Genomic DNA, 18137 nt, shown 5'->3' on the forward strand with positions numbered 1-18137 from the left:
GTCTATTATTTAAGCTTAAGGAGTGCTATGTGAAAAGTTTTAACGCAAGTACTTTTCTTTGTGACAACAGGCTCAACTAAGAGTGCAGAACCCAAGGAGGGTACTAGTCAAGGTGGTGACGTTCCCATGGATGTCCAAGGTACGTTCTAAATCACTCAGTCTGTCCTTTGTAATACAAACTTCATTTCGCATGTCTTTACATCTTTATGTAGTTACGGTGATGATCACGACTGCTGATGTTGCATCAGTAGCAACAAATGGGCGCACAAATGAGCACAAATGCATTTGCTATTTAAACAACGCGGCAACCAGTAGCAACCAGAAGCTTTTGAACGTTGAAACCGTTGGTTACTTTCAAAGAAGAGAATATTTCAGCATATTTTTTTTAACTCAACTTTGTATGCAGAGAAATCTTTTCCTAGAATTTACAAGGTCAAAAGGTGCTCGTGAACAAAGTTTTGCATTCTATTTTCCACTGCAGCTCATGCGCGGCTCATGCTGAGACACCGGCGATGAGTCGGGTTCAGACCACACATTATGCAGAGTCACTTTTTAAACGTTTGTAGCAGACCTTGTTACCTCTGACAGCTGCGTTTAGCCGCTCTCAAGGTCATGGCAAAGGGGCCGCCCTCTTTTCTAGCATCATTTAAATCCTTTCTCTTTCAGTTTTGTGTTTTTATAATAGCTATTCCTTTTGGTAGTTAGTGTCGTTCCTGTATCATTTCAGGTTGAGAAGAACAAAGCAGGAGGAAACGCATGCTTTTACGGTCCACATTGGGTTTTTTAATTAAGCTCAGGCTGTCATTACCGGCACTTTTACACTCGCATTACATGATGAGTTTTTAGAATCGCCATATGGTTTCCATACGGATAAGGCGGGCGGTAAAAACAGCTACCGTTCCACGTGTGACTGAGCTTCCCTCCCTCCACCGCTAAATGTGTTTTACTCATCTACAGCAAACTTCAATTCACCTCTCAGCGCTTTCAGCGTAACCCTTAAACCACATGATCCCATGTTGTCTTTTATATCTTTTTAAAAGATTTTTTCAAGGCATGCCCTTCTTGGCCCGAAAGAACTGAATGCCTTTCAGACCCTGGAGAGCCGGGCCCTTTGGACCTTCTCCTCACACAATGGCAGCTTTGCAAAGCACATCTTGTAACATTAGTCAAACGCGGCCGGAGATACAATGCCACTTGGCTCTGTCGAAGCCCTCCGTCGTACCCCCACCCATTTATTTTTCTCATGCTTTGAGAGGATTGAATGCAGATGAGAGGAACCACTTGGCTTTTCATGGAGGAACGTGCGTGAGATGGATCCGTGGTATTTACACTCGAGCCCTCCCATCTGGGTTTGTTTCGACTCGATACCTTTTAATTGGCTCTAATTGTCTGAAGCTTTAGCGTCACACAGCAACGCAACGCCAAGTGCCTCCCTTTCTCTTCCTCTCCTCAGCGTTGTTCCAGAGAAAGTAAACGTCTGCCCTCGCTCGCCAACCTTTGAATATTTACACATGAAAATGAAGTTTGCTCTTCACATTTAGCACTTCATTAGCTCTCCTGGTCTGGCTCTTTGAAAAGGTTGCCCGATGTTGTTTCACGTGAATAGGCTTGGAACTACATTAACGTATGTTTTAATGATGAGCTCAACTCTACTGTTGCCACATACAAAACCTTACAAAAGCCTTACTTTGTTTCAGTAAGGTCTAAAATTCACTGACAGCATGCGATACTTGTTAGGTGAGCCCGTAGACCACCCCGAGATCCCTTAGCTTTAGTACGATATCACACACTTTTTCAGTTTGATTCGTTTTATTATCTCCATACCTGAAATATTGACCCTGAGAAGATTATTCTTTTGACTTGTGATCTATTGAGTGGTTTTACTCAACAATTCTCCCACAACCTTTTGTTGTCTTATTCTCCATTCAGTCAGGTTCTTTTCCATTAACCCCTTGAGCGACATGTGAAAACTGATGTTCGGGGTGCTGTTGTGAGTCAGTGGTTCGATTACATCAGGCCCTCGGCCCAGTTAGGACAGGGTTATTGGTTCGCCTTGAGGTTGGCTTTGAGCCGCTGGTCTGTTGTAAGAGTCGAAGGGCCTTGAGAACCCAAACAATCCAGGACCAGGAAAAAGGTTGTTGTGGTTTTTTTAATTAAGTGACTGGAGAAGTATTCACTGTGGTGATAAACATTGCAAGGACCTTGGGTGAGAACTCTGTTCAGACTGCTTGGATGAGTGGCCTTCTTAAAAGAATTTAAAGTCTAGTCCGGTTGCATTTGCTGAAATTCATCCAGACATTCTCGCTTTGTCAGACTTGTGTTCGTAAACAGCGAGAGTAAAAATTGCAACAAATCTCTGGTGCATTTCAACTGTAGAATGGTATTAGACTTTCTCAGATTCTCTCATTTCTGTCATGTTTTCAAGAGGCGTTGAACTTTTTTTGCTGTGCGCTTTGCTATTGGTCCTACTTTAGAATTATTTCATCATTTAGGCTACTCAGTGTGTTATTTCTTCAGTGTAGCCTAGACAAAGAAACCGCTAGTTGCTAATGCTAATACCTAAATACACAAGTAATGGGCCTGTGCTTTTTACACTGAAGAGAGTTAAAACAATTTTACAATGCATAAATATGGCAAATAGTACTTTACTATTGGTAACCAGGTAACCACCCAACCAACCAACACAACAGTTTAGGTCTGTAGTGAGCAAACATATCAGATCAGTTTCTTAAACTAGCGTCTGCCTTTAGGTGTTTATCTCTAATGTCATTGTTGAATTCAGCCCCTGAGGGAGGGCAACAGAAAGATGTTGACACTTGCCTGACACATCCAGCCATTATTTGTGTGGCACATTCGATTTATGCTGACTAACAATAGACCCACAAGCCCCTCACAATCTCTAGAGCGAATGGATGGTGGAGTATCTAATTTTCTGCTTGTCTGAATATGAATATGACTTACGTCTGCCCCCAACCTTTCCCCACACGCACGCCTCCCTCCCTTGCTTGATTCAGCTCGGCTTCCGGGTGTCTTCTGACGCCTGGCGAAGATTGGAGAAATACAGTACCACCCACACGATGAGATTATCATAAACTTTCATTATGGCTAAACGCAGTTAATTTCAAGAAAAGCACATGAAGCAAAAGTTGGATTTATCAAAGGTAGAATACTCAAATCTTGAGTCCACTAAGTTAGACAGCTAGGTAAAAAGCAAACAAACACACGAAGCAGTTTATCCTTTCCAGAATGTTTACTTCTGTGATGCTTTCTCTTTTTTGTAAAACTGGCATACAATAAACAAGATATGAAATTACAAACTGCACATTCATTTGTTTGGTATAGCCGACATATAAACGCGTGCACTCTGATCTGCACATTGGTGTACATGTGATGCGATGGGACATTCTTTCATTATCATATTATATCGATCACAGTTTAACTTCCAAGAATCAATATTATGTTAACACATAATATGAACGCTTACACATAGTACATAAACTTGCAGGCATATCTTTCTCCAAAACTACCTTGAAGAACAGCGATAGAAAGATGCCCATAGGCATTTCGATTCAATTATAGTACAGTATTGTAGTATTTTACTCAACTATTTAGTAACTATAAACTGTAATAATCTTGATATTTTATATACAGTGTACTGTGTACGTTATATACAGTAGGCCTGTTACTCTGAGTGGCTTTGACATTTTTTTATATAACCCATTATGCACTTGGTTTATCTCAGAGTCCCGAAATCAATCTTTTGGGTTCCGAGTAGAGAAACTTATAGTTGTCTCTCGCATTTTTGGAGAAGAGTGTCTGGATGCGGTCCACTTTTCCTGCTTGACAGCACCTCTCTTGCTACTTTATTTGTTTCACGGGATGTCAGACTCTCCTCCCAACAGACAGAACTCCTACTGTTGTCAGTTCTAAATTAGAGAGCTGGCAAATGTCTACTCCATCTACTGACGTACGGGGCAGCAGTGGGAAGCAAGAACAGGCATCGATTGAAATTCTAGGATTCTCTTTTTTCTTTTTTCAAAGGCTGGTTTGTTGTGTTTTGATCAGTGCTGCTTATTAGGAGCCCACAGTGGCAGAGGTCCCGCTCAGCTCTGACATTATGACATGGAAAGCGAGAGAGACAGCACATCAGAAGGGAAGCAAGGTCTCAATTCGGCACACGACTGACGGCCTTAACTTTCTCATTTTGGTGCCTGTCCATGTGTTTTAAATGCGACCCTGCGCTCTGAATAACTAACAGCATTACACATATATTTTAAATTCAGAATCTATGTGTGCATGCTCTCTGTGTATGGTGTGACTGTTTGTTTACTTCAATTCGCCCTTCGAAAAGGAACACGAATAAAACACGCGACAGAGACTTGCTTCCAGAAGTGGGCAGTAATGGAAAGACGCTTTTGAATCGTATCGCGCTCGGTTTCAATTTCTCCATGTACGGTGCCTCGAGACAAGAATGAAATGAAATCATGGTATTGGCGGTTACCCATGCTCTGCTATTTCACCTTTCCTCATCCAAGTTTTCAGCTCCTGCTCCATTTCTCCAATGAAAAGACTTTGTACGTTTGGAACACAAATCCATCACTTGTGTCTTGCACCATTACATCAGTAGAATTTCGGGGTTTGCCGCCTGGGAGAGCAAGCGTTTGGGTAGCTGTCATTCTGAAAGGTTGCATTAAGGCCCCAGTGTTTAGTTGTTGAAACGTTGCCGCCGTAACCCAAGGAATTATCTCTCTTCAGAGCTGCTGATGAGAAATAATTAAAAATTGTGTGGCATCACAGGTAGGACAGAGGGCATGTTGTTGCTGTGCCAGTGTTGAGATGCTCTATAAGATGTGCTGGTATGATGAAGGGAAATGTTGTTATCCCGCCAGACAGACTGTATGGAGTGTGGTGACTATTTGCAGCGCTGGGTAAAGCAGTTGGGTTCGTTTGCATCATCCATGGATTTGCCGCAGGAAGGAGATTATTTCATGCTGTGGTTTGCTTTGCTCAGCGAGAGAGAGAGAGAGAGAGAGAGAGAGAGAGAGAGTTAGAATTAGTTTGAGAGTGAGCTTCACTGATATAGACTGAAGGCAGTTTGTAATTAATTTTCTATGCCTCTTCTTTCACCCGCATTTGTTTTGTGCCTCTTGAAGGCGAGAGACTTTATAAGAGGATATTTTGGATAATTTTTATGTTCAAATATTATGCATATGCCGTGTACCAAAGAACCTATGGCAATGAAATGATCTCTCATAAAAATTGCTGCTTAAACGTAATACATTTGATGTGGTGTGGTGTAGAGGTTAAAGATATTACTCCAATAATTGTACAATTGGACAAAACCTTTCTTGATCAGTTCATTTAGTATTCAACATTTCTCTTACTATTCTTACACAACACTTTATTTGTGTTTATTTAGATGGTGATAAAAGTGAGGTCAAAGCAACTAAGGAGAACACCAGCACTAAAGGTAAACACAGATGTGTTTATTTATTTGTTCACTTTAGCCACTTACAGCCGTGTAAAAAAATTAGGAGACCGTTTTAAAATTATTTTCAGTAAGTTCATATTCACTTTTAATCAATACAACAGTAACATTTGTACATTTTTTTAGGAAGAGTAAAAAAAAGATATGTGATAACCTCGATTTGTATGTGTCTTGTCATGCTGTCAATCTTTCACATTGTTGTTGGATGATTTTGTCACTCCTGAGGTTTGATTTTGTTGAAATTCAACAGACACTAGAATGGCCACAATACATCTTGCTGATTAAATGACATTTTAACTTGGCGATGGTGTCTTAATTTTTTCCGCGGCTATGTATACAATCATTGAGAGGGGACAATAAATGACAGGGGAGTATTTATCACTATATAAACCAAATTCAAACGCACTCTATGAGAAGAAAGACTCCGTTTGTTGGTGACCACTAGCAAGTGCTTGGTTTATTAATTATGCAGAAAAAAAGACAAGTGCGTGTCGCTGCATTTTTAAAAACATGCACAGGTGTATCTGCTCCATCTGAACTTTGCAATGTGAAGTGTTCTGTTGAAGGCTCTTTTGCCTCGGGCGTAGCCTTCAGCACCCACTGCATTTATTTCAGATGGGAAAGGCCGAGTATCCAATAAGATGTCACCTAGTGGATTCTTACTTTTAATTCCTTTGCTCAGCTCTGATCTTGAGTTCCTCGTTCTCTTCTTCCTGTCTCACTCTCTCTCCCTTTCATTCTCATTTTTTAGATGAAATGAAAGCCCAGGACAAGAGCTCACAAGAGTCTGAATCAGCTCCAACAGATAGCAGTCAGCCCAAAGGTAAAGACAAGGAAATCCATAAACACAGAGGAAACATTGAGAAAACACACACACTTGTCATCTTCACTGTGTGTCCTGTTTATTTTACTCAAAGCTCCCAAATTTCACTTTATGATGGATCGTTCACTTCCGTGATATGAAAAAGGAGCAGCGTCAGAATGTTTCAGAATGTTGCACAGTAAATAAAATGTGTATTTGTTTGGAACAACATGATGGTTTGTGACACATTTTGCAATAGGGTTGTTTTTGTTAGCATTAGCATCAGCTAACATTAACTAACAATAAACAATATTGCATTTTATATGTTAGGTTTACTCATGTTAAACAAACTTTATTGTGAAGTGTTACCCAAATGTTTTTATTTTGCCTTTTTACTCATGTGTTTTTGTTAAAACAGACCATTTATCAAAAAATAATTAACCATGCTTGAAACTTTATTTTTACAATAAGCGCAAATGACAACTGTATGATATTTTATACTTCAATTCGCCAAAAGATGTTGATTCACTAAGTGTGAAGATATTTTTGAAAACATATACAAAAGAAATATAAACGCGTCAGTCTTCAGCTAGCAATCGGCACTGCCTTACCCACAATTCCCACACTTCCTTTTTCTGATTCACTTTCCCTCTGCCGATCTGGAACTGTGGGGTGACCCTGATTTTTCAGAGTAAACGTGTTGGCATGCTTCCTTAAATTGAGTTTGATGAATTACCCACATGCCCACCTCACGGACATTAATAAATCAAATACAAAGCGTGTGATCGGAGCACAGAGATGACGCAGTGCGAGAAAGCTGATAAATCATGTGTGATAAGAGTTTTGCTGCGCTGTCATTTCGGGAACCCCGGGGTCAGCTTTCCTCTTAGGGCCTCACGTACAAACTCCCAGCATGCCATTTATATTCATTCCCATGCATTTGACAGGAAAATATTTAGTACAGTATCTTGACGCTGTAGTGTATTTATACAAACAAAGGCATACCTACTTAAATAAACACACATTGCGGTCAGGTTTTATGTCATTTAATTAAAGAAGATGCATATCATCATAAAAGCCACATTCGCAAGCATCCCACATGCGCAGTCTGGCATATTTAAGAAATATAGGACAGGACTAGATTTGATCAATTTATAAGTGAATGAATTGTGAAAATGGAAAGGAATGTCTGACATCCACCATGTGAGAGACCAAGCACATCATAACAATAAATACGTTAGTTTATCATTCATTTCCTGGTTATTTGGATAAATGAAATTTTGCAGAATGTCAATTTTTTGGTTAACTGCGTGTTGGTTAACGTGTACTCCTTCCTGTTTAACTCATTGTGATTATGCGTTTGCTTCCTCCAAGATGGCCAAGAGGAGAACAGCGCACAGAGAAAAGAATGAAACGACAATCAGCCTCATAGGAGCGAGTGCCGGCAAACTGTGTGAAGGCAAACATCACACCAATTTTGTCCCACGCCAGGGAGTCGCCCGCAAACACTGGGAGAAGATACGACCCCCATTTCATTCACTTCCCTTCTATTCAACCTGTCTTTCTTTACCACATATAAATGATAAATCAAATATATAGGTATATAAAATGGAACAAATGAGAGTTTGAACATATCAGAGCGAGTGCAGGGGTCATAGAGTTGGAGGAGCTACTATACCTCACTAACAAGCTGCTTGATCAATATTTTTTCAACGAGGCATCCTGGTGCTGATTTAAACTCAATCTGAACTGATTTAAATAAGATTGTTTTAACGCGTCTTAAAATCATCCTGATGCTTTTATTTAAGCCCTGATTTGTAAAGCCACGGCTGAATTTTCCATCCAACTCTTAATGCAAAATTCAGACCAAATATGATCAGATTCTATAGTCCTGTGAATAACACTAAATGTCTATTTGTGCATGAGTGTGCGTGTGTGTGCATACACAAGCCAATGATGTCACTTTAAAGAGGTTTCACTTTATTCGTGAGCTTAGGAACCAAGTGTGAAGAGCGATCTCACATCGAGTGGTGGTATTTGGCACCACCTGGACGCTATCGACAAGTCCTCAACTTCACCAGAGGTGCACAAAAGCTTCCCTTTTTAACGTCACACATGAGCATTGGTCACGTTTCATCCCCAAAGCTGCTCTGATTTCTGCGAATGGCTTGTTTTAAAAAGGCAAACCTCGGTTGTGTCAGATCGATGTGCCCGTTTTTGACGAGTGTGCTAACAGATTCATTCACTCATGGTGTAACTAGATGCATGCCATTGTTTAAAATGTTTTCTTTGCAGTTCATTCCCTCGTTCTCTGTCCCTACCAGCTCTTCCATCTCACTTGCAAGCCCTCAGTATTTATTTTTTTTGCATCTCCAAAACATAATCTGCCTTATTTTTTGACACACGTAAATGATCACAAATTGGTGACGGGGAGAACATGACAAAGTGTGGCTTTGAATGAATTCAATTCTACGTGGTGATGAGTGATACATTTCTTTCATTTAAACATATCTTTTTTTCTGTCTTTGATCGTTTTTTGATTTGATTTTAAATCTTCATGCATTTTGGTTGATTAAAAAAACAATGTATTCAAAAGATTAATTTGCTCCTTTAAATGGTGCCATACTTGTATATCAGATTAACTCCTGCCTTCATTCTTTGATGTTTGCTTTGCTATCAAGTAACTATGAATAAAGTTATGAAGTTGTTTCCCTCGGCATGATGTCTTTGTGTTTAATGATAAAACCCTATTAAGCAGATCATTTCAGAATGTTTAAAAAACGTGCTGAGATTAAATATGACTGAATAGCTTATGGTTTTGTGAATTGTCAGTTTTAATGTTGCATACAGACACATGTTTGCACATGACCATTACGCATTATACATACTGTAATTCAATCTGTCTGTGGCACTCATTTTTAATGTTGGAACAATTAGGTTCACTTTAATTTGCCCAAAATAATGACAAATCCAGTCAATCAACAGAAAGCACATGCGACCAAACCCTGTCCATTTTAAGGAGTGTACAACATGAATGACAAATGAACACTTATGTTATGTTTGGTAAAAACATAAAAGGAAATACAAAAGGAACGCTATACATTGATAGTCTTTCAGTGACGGGTTTAAAATCCCAGGCAAGGTCTTCAATTAATCATGTTTAAAAAATTAATCTTAAGGAGTATCACTTGTTTAGAACCAACCAACAAACAGCGTCCACATTTGTCTTTGTGCTAGACATCTCAATTTTAATTTCATTTTATATCATGTATATATTTGTATTACTGTTCACTGTAAAAAAATATTTGGTTCTACAAAAAATTAAGTAACCTTGTTTGCTTTAATATTTTTCAAGTTGAATGAACTCAAAAGTTTAGTCAACACAACGAGTTTGCATTAAATTCATTGAGTAATATTTTTCACTTTTTTAAGGCAATTGGTTAAATGAATTATTTTTTACAGTGATATAGCCCAGTAACTTACACATACTTTTGAAACAAAGATTTCACGTTGCTCCTTTAACTCTAAACTTATTATTCCAACAAAGTATGACAAAGCTTGAAATTCTTCCCTGGAATCTGAAAGAGAGTCACTTGTAAGAATTCTTGTGATTCTTGTCACATGCTGCTGTGCTCCTGTGGTTCTGACCTTATGAGGTACAGAATGCTGTTCGTCATCAAAAGAATCCTACGAGCTGCGTTTGGAGGTGGAGACAGAAGGTGGTCTAGATCACAAAAGCTGGCCAATAAAGAAACCTGGTTTCTTCTGAGGGATTTGTGAGAGTCTTGCTGCAATTAAAGTGCGATCTCTCCTAGAGCACCTAAAATCTGAGAGGTTTGTTTTTGATTCTGTCAGCAGAAGCTATGTTGCAGGAAAAAGACAAGTTGACACGTTAACTTGAAGGAATATTATAAAATATTGAGACAACAAAATAAAACTTATGGAAATGTAAAATGCCACATCTGAAAGCTAAATGTGTTGATGGTGTGATAATGTAACGTTATGTCATGGCCACCCAAAGCTGTGTAGATCAAAAAATAAAAAAGCAAATGATCAATGCGATGGATTTTACTCTCCAAAACAGACCATGAAAGGTAAATACATTAAATCCAAGGATATGTTATCAAAGATCCAGAACAGTGCTACTGTAGCACCCAAACTACAGCATAGCGTGCCATATGCGATTACAAATTCATATATAAAATGGGCCAGAGCTGTGGCTTCCCAGCACGATTCATTATTTTGCACCCTTGCTTCCTGCTGCTTCCACTAATGCACCATGTATTTCCATAACAAATTCTCTATGAAGGTAGGAGGAATAAAAGAACCCGGGAAGCCCAGCAGGACATTTACACTGGCCCCGTCGGCCCCGCACCTCAGCTGTGCTGTATGAGATTAGGAACAGAGCAGGTGATCCCGATACGTTTGAACAATGCAGGGGGAAATGAAAAGAAAGCAGAAAAGAAAATGCAGAGGAGGAGAAAGTTGGTTTTAAATGGGTCTCTGTAGCAGGTGCATCATGCAGACATGCATCACCTCAGATTTTGTTTTTACTGTGTTATTGATGCTTGGTGACAGAACAGTTGCTGCTTATTAAGTTAAAGGCCCATTGTTTCGTTTTTTTGGATGATCTATTGCCAGAAATGCAATATAAAATACATAACTATGTCTTCAGAGGTGTATAAAGACCTTACATAATGAAGCGTCGTGTTTTTATTACCTCAGAATGAGCTATTTCGATCTACATACATACATTACACGGAATTCACCATGTTGTTTCTACAGTAGCCCTAAACGGACAAAGTGCTCTACAGAGCGTTTCATAAATACATTATCTCATTCGACAAAGAAGCGAGGTTTTTAGTCTTGTGTCAGCTGCCGCAGTGCTTCGAAAGGGAGGGATGGAGTGAGCCATTGGATGCAATTCGCAACCTCACTTCTAGATGTCGCTAAAATCCTCCACATTTATCATTTAAAATAAATGTCTAATACAGTATATAAATAGAGATATTTTCTTTGTTTCATATTTTTATATTCCTGAATCCCAACTGGTTGATCGCTTACAATTTATCACCGGTTTGATTTACAAGGCACACATATGATCATACACATCTGATCTACTTTGAATAAAAGAATTTACAATTTTTATAATACACCATCACTAGTGAGGCCAGTGAACAGACAGTTCAAATGAGAGCTTGACAGTGACAGCGCTGGAATGACGATTTTCTGTCATTACTAACAAACTGTGTCTGGTTTAGTCAGCAGCTCTGACATGAAGATGGCTGGATTCGAAGATCAAAATTACGTTTTTCATTTTATTCCTGTCACCCAGAACAGAAGTGCATTACCTCTCAAACAGTCTGAAATTACGGTCATTACGCGAGGACGCGTTTACTTTGTGCGTCCAATTCCTAAATCACTATCTGTGCAAATAGACCAGGATCATTTCCATGTATCAACTGACATTTTTACTGTCTGGCCCTGATAAGTGCATTGTGCTCACTTGAGACAGTAATATCGTTTTTCATTCTCATATCTTCCTCACATTATCGTACACATCTTCCGGTCAGCATGGTGTAATTGCCGCAGGTAAAGAAAAGTGCAGGAGCCGCAAAAGGAATGTGAAAAGTTTGCTCTGCTCATCTTGAAATTCTAATCTGAACATCATCAGTCCAGCTCTCGGTTCATCTCAGACATCTCGTTTAATGTGCCTTCGTTTCTGATATAAGGCCATCACTTCACCCCAAAGCAATATAGATCCTAACCACTTCATTCAAGACTTCCATCAGCCTTTGATAATGCTGCTTTTGACCATCTGTCAGGGCGCTGTCACTCGGCTCTAAACTTCATGTGCTGTATTTCTATTCCTTCTCTGCCCTGAGGACGAAAATAAGAGATGGGGAAAGAGAGAGGGAGAGATTAAGAAATGTGCCAGACCGTGGAGTGAAAAGAGAAATCAATTGGCACTATTCTAAAGGGTCTCAAACATATCCTATCACCAGGTGTGTGAGATAGAGAGAGAGAGAGAGATGGGCTCCTCCCTGGGGTCCATACCATGAAAGCCAGCAGAGGCCATCAGATTGGCTGACACAAAGCATTCACTTGTCACTCTCCTGAAGAGAGACAGGTCTCCTCCTGTCCGGCGATGTGACTGATCATCGGGCGCTGTGAAGGAAGAGAGAAATATGTTGACGGTTTGGTTGCCTACATGTTGAGAACTGACCACCTGTGAGCAGAGAGATGATGTTATCAAAATGCGACGGATCAATGCCGTAAAATCTGAACTGTATCTCTGACATAAAGGTAGATCATACACACACAAAGTGCATGACTTTTCTCATTATCTCTTTCAAATCAAAACCGAGACCTGAACTGGATCAGATTGTTTGATGTCAAGCATGTGATTCGCATGCCGGGGATCGAAACTAAAAGGTGATGGAATTCGTGTCACAAATGACAATGAAACCAGGCTCAAAGGTCAGAGGTTTCTAAATGGGAGTTTCTAGCAGGGGAATATTAGCGACTGGTGTCCAAGATAGAACAGACTACATGTAATCCATACACAAGCAGGATGACAGGGGCCAAGTCAATGGCATTTCTCCACGCACCAGAGGCTGTAGTGCCCCGGGCTTCCAGATCATGCAGATGTTTCATTTATTATCTAGAGATGTTCCTTCCGCTGAACTCTAAACCTCAACATTATATATAGAAATTGATGATCAATGATTCCAGCTCCACATAAATCCACACATTTTATTGATGATCTAAACCTATTTTTGTCCAATCATATGCTCTCTATAATAAACAATAACTTCTGAAAATGAATAAAATAGCATTGTCAAACGATTAATCGTGATTAATTTCATCAAGTTTTTGTTTACATAGGCTATGTCTGTGTACTGTGCATATTGATTTTGTATTTATAAACACAAAAACATACATGCATCTATTTAGGAAAAATATAAAATATACAAATGAATAAACATTTACATATAAATCAAATAATCGGTAAATATAAATATATACATGTAAACATTTCCTGAATATGTTTACTTGTATGTGTAATTGTAAGTGTTTATAAATACAAAATGAATATGCACAGTACACAGACATGTATTATTTTAACACAAACTTTTATTCTGGATGCGATTAATTGCGATTAATCATTTAACAACCCTAAAAATTCAAAAGTAAGAAAATTCTTCTGTCTATTTATCAAAGGAATATGCTTGTCAATCAACTTCATAGGATCATGGAATGAGAAGAATTGCTTCTGTTCTGAATAAAATGAAACCAAATGGTTTGTGAGCTATACAGACCGTGTTAAATAAGACTTTACATCAGTTTATGGAAGTGTCTTGGAGTGCAATCGGCCCTGAGAAAAAGATGAAAAAATTACTCGAGTGTTGGGAATTAAAATCATCCTGGTGTTAAAAATGAAGGCGGTTGAATTTATCCGGGAAAGACAGAACTATATTCAGAGCCATTATGAGCAAAACATATGACACTTTGATCATGTCTGAAAAGATGTTTCAAAAGAATATTTAAACGGTACGCTTAGGAGAGTTCATGTTTACTCCACAATTTAAACAATCGCTCTTCAACGTGAGGTCAAAAGAACTAGAGGCGCAGTTTTACATTTCAAGTGAAAATTGTCCTTGAAGTTTAAAAAGCGTTTTAGCTTGTCTTCACACTGCATCTAAAAAGCATGTTGATAGCAGTGTGTAGCCGGGCTCAGAAAGTGATATTTCGTGACTCGAGATGCCGAGGGAAGATGATGTTTTGTTACTGGGGTGAGACAGAGGCCCAGACTCAGCTGGCTGTTGGTGTAATTGGGGAGGTCGGGAGGTGGGCTGCCACGGCTGGTCGAGCCCATATGCACTGCATGGTGTTGGGGAGCCGAGCCAAAGTCTTCTCCCTGCTGGTGGACACGCTCCAGCACACGATTCTGCCCAGCACCTCACATTGCACACCAGCTGTCACCTTTCTGACAGGGCTTGACACCCCAGCCATGCCTATTCATGACTTGGAGAAAATCAGAGAAAGAAATTATTATTAGTAACAAACCAAGCCAAAAAAGTCAACATCAAATGTTAGAGCTTTTCACAAAAACAGTCATAATTAGCTGTTTTTGGCCCTTTGAAGTGATCTTTTACATAAAAACGAAAATTCTGTCATCATTTACTTTCTTGTCATTTCAAACCTGTATGACTTTCTTTCTTCTACAGAACACACAAAAAAAAAGATATTTTGAAGAATGTTGATAACTGAACCACAGCGGTACCCATTGACTTGCATTGGTTTTGTGTCCATACAATAGAAGTCCATGGGTACCGCCATTGTTCAGGTACCAACATTCTTCAAAATAATTTCATTTGTGTTGTGCTCAATTTTGCTAAATATGCTCAAAATATTGTTTTCGCACACACAAACACACCTTTTGTTTCCCTTCAGAAGATCCACTGGATTTATATTTTATATGACATTACTTTTTATGACAGATATACATTCTTTTGGCACGTCAACACATTGCTACATCATGTATATAAAGTGACGGTATTTTTATCTGACGTCTAAATAAATAAAAAAATTGATGTTCAACTCATTCAAAGAAAAGAATAATCTTGGATGACATGAGGGCAAGCAAAATATTAGAGAACTTGATTTTTTAGTGAACAGTTTCTATAAGGGCAGAAAAATACAAACAAGTAAGGTTAGATGTAATATTTATGATAATTTAAAAACAACACATCACAAACGCATTCTAAAAATTTATTTCTACTGAATTGTATATAAGGGAAGTACAACATCGTGTTTTTGCCCAGTGGCATGGGGTTGTTTAGCAGGTGGCACAATTAGAAGTGTCATGAAAATAGAGGTGAAGCTGTTGGCACAGATGCTGCCATCCCGCGTTACACTTCCTCCACCCAAGCTCACAGCCGTCCAGGCGTGTATGTGTGTGTGTGCGTGTGCCAGGGGAGGAATCGATTCCCTTCACACTGGGCGCTATATTAATTAATGCTACCACCGTCACACGACAGTCCTTCCCGTTCCTCTTGTTCGTGTTCCACTTGTCTGGTTGTTCCATTTCTCTGCTTGTTTTCTCCACAACCTCCACCCCCCTTTTTTAAATCACAAGACTCTTTGTACTAAAACACCCTGGATGAAAACAATAGTTTAGTGGATTAATGCTGACAGACACCGTAAACGCATGAAAAAGCAGATATATCCTCTCAGAGTCAATGCAGTTATGTGCCATTTTGCTAGACTTTGTTTTTTATTTTATACTTTTCAAGCAACCACATGTCTGCAGGGCACAATTTCATTTATAAGAGGAGAGAGAGAGAGAGAGAGAGAGAGAGAGAGAGAGAGAGAGAGAGAGAGAGGGGAATAGAAATGTAGTGTGCTACTGCCCCCAACTGAACATATTAGTGCACATCAGATCAGGGACGTACAAGAGGTTGTTAACACAGGTGTTAAAGTAATAGTTCACCTTCAAAATAGAAATTCTGTCATCATTTTCTCTCCCTGTTTTCATTTTAAACCTGTGTGATTTTCTTTCTTCTGGAAAACACAAAAGAAGATGTTGTAGAATGTTGGAGATCAAAAACCGTTGGGCCCCATTGACTTCTATTGTAAGGACACAAAACCAACGCAAGTCAATGGGGGCCATACCAACTTTTTTCAAAATAAGTTCCGCTGAAGAAAGACGTCCGTCACATCTTCACGGCTTATTTACTGTTCAGTGCTGTTCAAAAGCCACATGATTTTGTCAAATAAAAAAATTTGATCAAATTTAGGGTACAAAATTAATAAAAATTGGTTAGGATACTTTTAAGTCAGTAATTAATACAATAAATTTGTGATGCTATATTGCATTAACTGAATAACATAAGATGCTAAAATGCATTTAAATTACACTGATCAATTCATTTATTAAAATAATAATTAATGTTAAACTGAAAAACACTTATACGTATACTTAACAGAACACTACTGAGATCCCACTTCAAAGTGTATTTTATTAAACTAAAATAATGTGCAACAAGTATTAAACTAGTAAACTATAATCAATATCCCTACACGTTTAATTGTATAGTTCCAGTACAAACGGAAATTGTTAAATATTAGTTGTGCACTCACTCAAGTTTACTACTATTACACTTACAGTGTACTTACATGTCTAGTTTTATAAACTATGAAAAATTACAGAAAATAAACTATAGAAAAGTGGGCCTGTTGGAGTGCATGCTGACATTACAAAAATAAATATATAAATAACTGGAAATGCATTCAAATTACGGTGATCATTTAATTTATGATTATGTATTTATTTATAAAAGCTATAATAAATGCAAAACTGAACAACAATTACAGAACAGGTATAGTGTATGTGAAAAAGGTATAAGCAAATGGAGAAGCAGAGGAAGTGAGATAGCAAAAGTGACTGCAGCTCTCTCCGGGGATGCTGAGAAAGATGGCTTCACTAAGCAGTGGGGGAAAATCAGATCACCTTGAATTAGCATAAACTATCTTCAGATGGAGATATATACACAGTCTAAATGCAGGCAATCCCAACTGAAATAACTTCTAGTGTTGGATTACTATTGGGTTCAGCCGGGTCATTTAGCACTTAGAGAGTGTCCCTGGAGGCAAGGAGAGCATTCAGGTTGGACAAATTGCACCACCGCTGTGGCAGGTCTCCACCAGAGGGAAGGTGCCTGGGGACCTCACTGGCTCAATTTACACAGTTCAGAAACAAGGCTTGGCACCTTGAAAGAGAGAAGGGGAGAGGTGGGGTAAACTTGTGCTAACCGGAATGCCAATTACACCGCTACGCAAAGATTGCGGGTCATCGCTGATTCAGATTAGGCGATTGTGATAGGGTCAGAGAGGTAGACCCTGGCCCCAAGGGAAAGGAAATGCTGAATGGCTCTTCTGTACAGAGAGAACTTTCAAAGTTCTGGAGGACGAAGAATGGGACAGCCTGGGAACCTTCAATCTATTGCGTAAACTTGGCAGAGCAGTTTTGGCCTCCAGAGAACCGTCAAGTGTGGGAGTGGGCATTTCTCATCTGGACTGAAGGGGAGACATGATGCATAGGCTTCAGCCGTTTGTGTTTCTTGGCTGACAATGTTCTTCAGCAGGCCAGAGGTGCCTTGACTTTGGGTCTCCAGTATTAAAGCCAAAGAGGCCATTTAAAAAGACAATTTTGATACCCAAGTATACCTGACTTAAACTGATATTAAAGTCTATAAAGTATATTTGGCCTATACTTAGTCATTTGATTGAGATGCATATAAAAGTATAATGAAGTATTATAAGTATACTGGCTTTTAGTTGTATTCTCTATTTTTTTCACATACACTCAAAAAGTTGCTTCAAAAGGTACTTAGATGCCATAGAAGAACCTTTAACTTCTGAAGAACCTTTCTGTTACACAAAACGTTCTTTGTGGCGAAAAAAGGTTCTACAGATTTTTAAAAAGTAAGAAAGACGTGGTTCTTTAAACCATGGTTGTTTGTGGAACCAAAAATGGTTCTTCTATGGCATCTTCGTGAAGAACCTTTTAAGCACCTTTATTTAAAAGTGTAGCATAAAATACTGTCTTATAAACCTACTTGTTCAAGTTTATTTAGCAACAAGTCAATATACTTAGGCCCGGTTTCACAGACATGGCTTAAGGTCATTGCACATTGAGTCTGAAATTTGCGTCCGAAATTTCCGCACGTTAAAAAAAAAATACGACCTCACACACTGCCTCCGATATTTTCGTCCGTCATAAAAAGATTCGGACTGGGTTCGATTTTCTGCATTTTACACGTCTGTAGCAAGCATTTTGAG

At 38.9% G+C, this 18137-nt stretch overlaps 1 protein-coding gene across 2 annotated transcripts in view; it reads left to right on the forward strand.

Moving 5' to 3' along the window:
- Window positions 1-9007, forward strand: part of macrod2 (mono-ADP ribosylhydrolase 2) — a 510226-nt gene extending 501219 nt beyond the window's left edge. For both annotated transcript variants that reach the window (XM_057341952.1, XM_057341953.1), the window contains 4 exons: window positions 71-139; window positions 5420-5470; window positions 6240-6311; window positions 7665-9007. In XM_057341952.1, coding sequence (XP_057197935.1) covers window positions 71-139; window positions 5420-5470; window positions 6240-6311; window positions 7665-7702 — 230 coding nt within the window. In that variant the 3' untranslated portion in view covers window positions 7703-9007. The remainder of the gene's footprint in view (window positions 1-70; window positions 140-5419; window positions 5471-6239; window positions 6312-7664) is intronic.
- Window positions 9008-18137: the final 9130 nt, after the last annotated feature.

This window comes from Triplophysa rosa, linkage group LG9 (genome assembly GCF_024868665.1).
Source record: "Triplophysa rosa linkage group LG9, Trosa_1v2, whole genome shotgun sequence".
NCBI lineage: Eukaryota > Metazoa > Chordata > Actinopteri > Cypriniformes > Nemacheilidae > Triplophysa > Triplophysa rosa.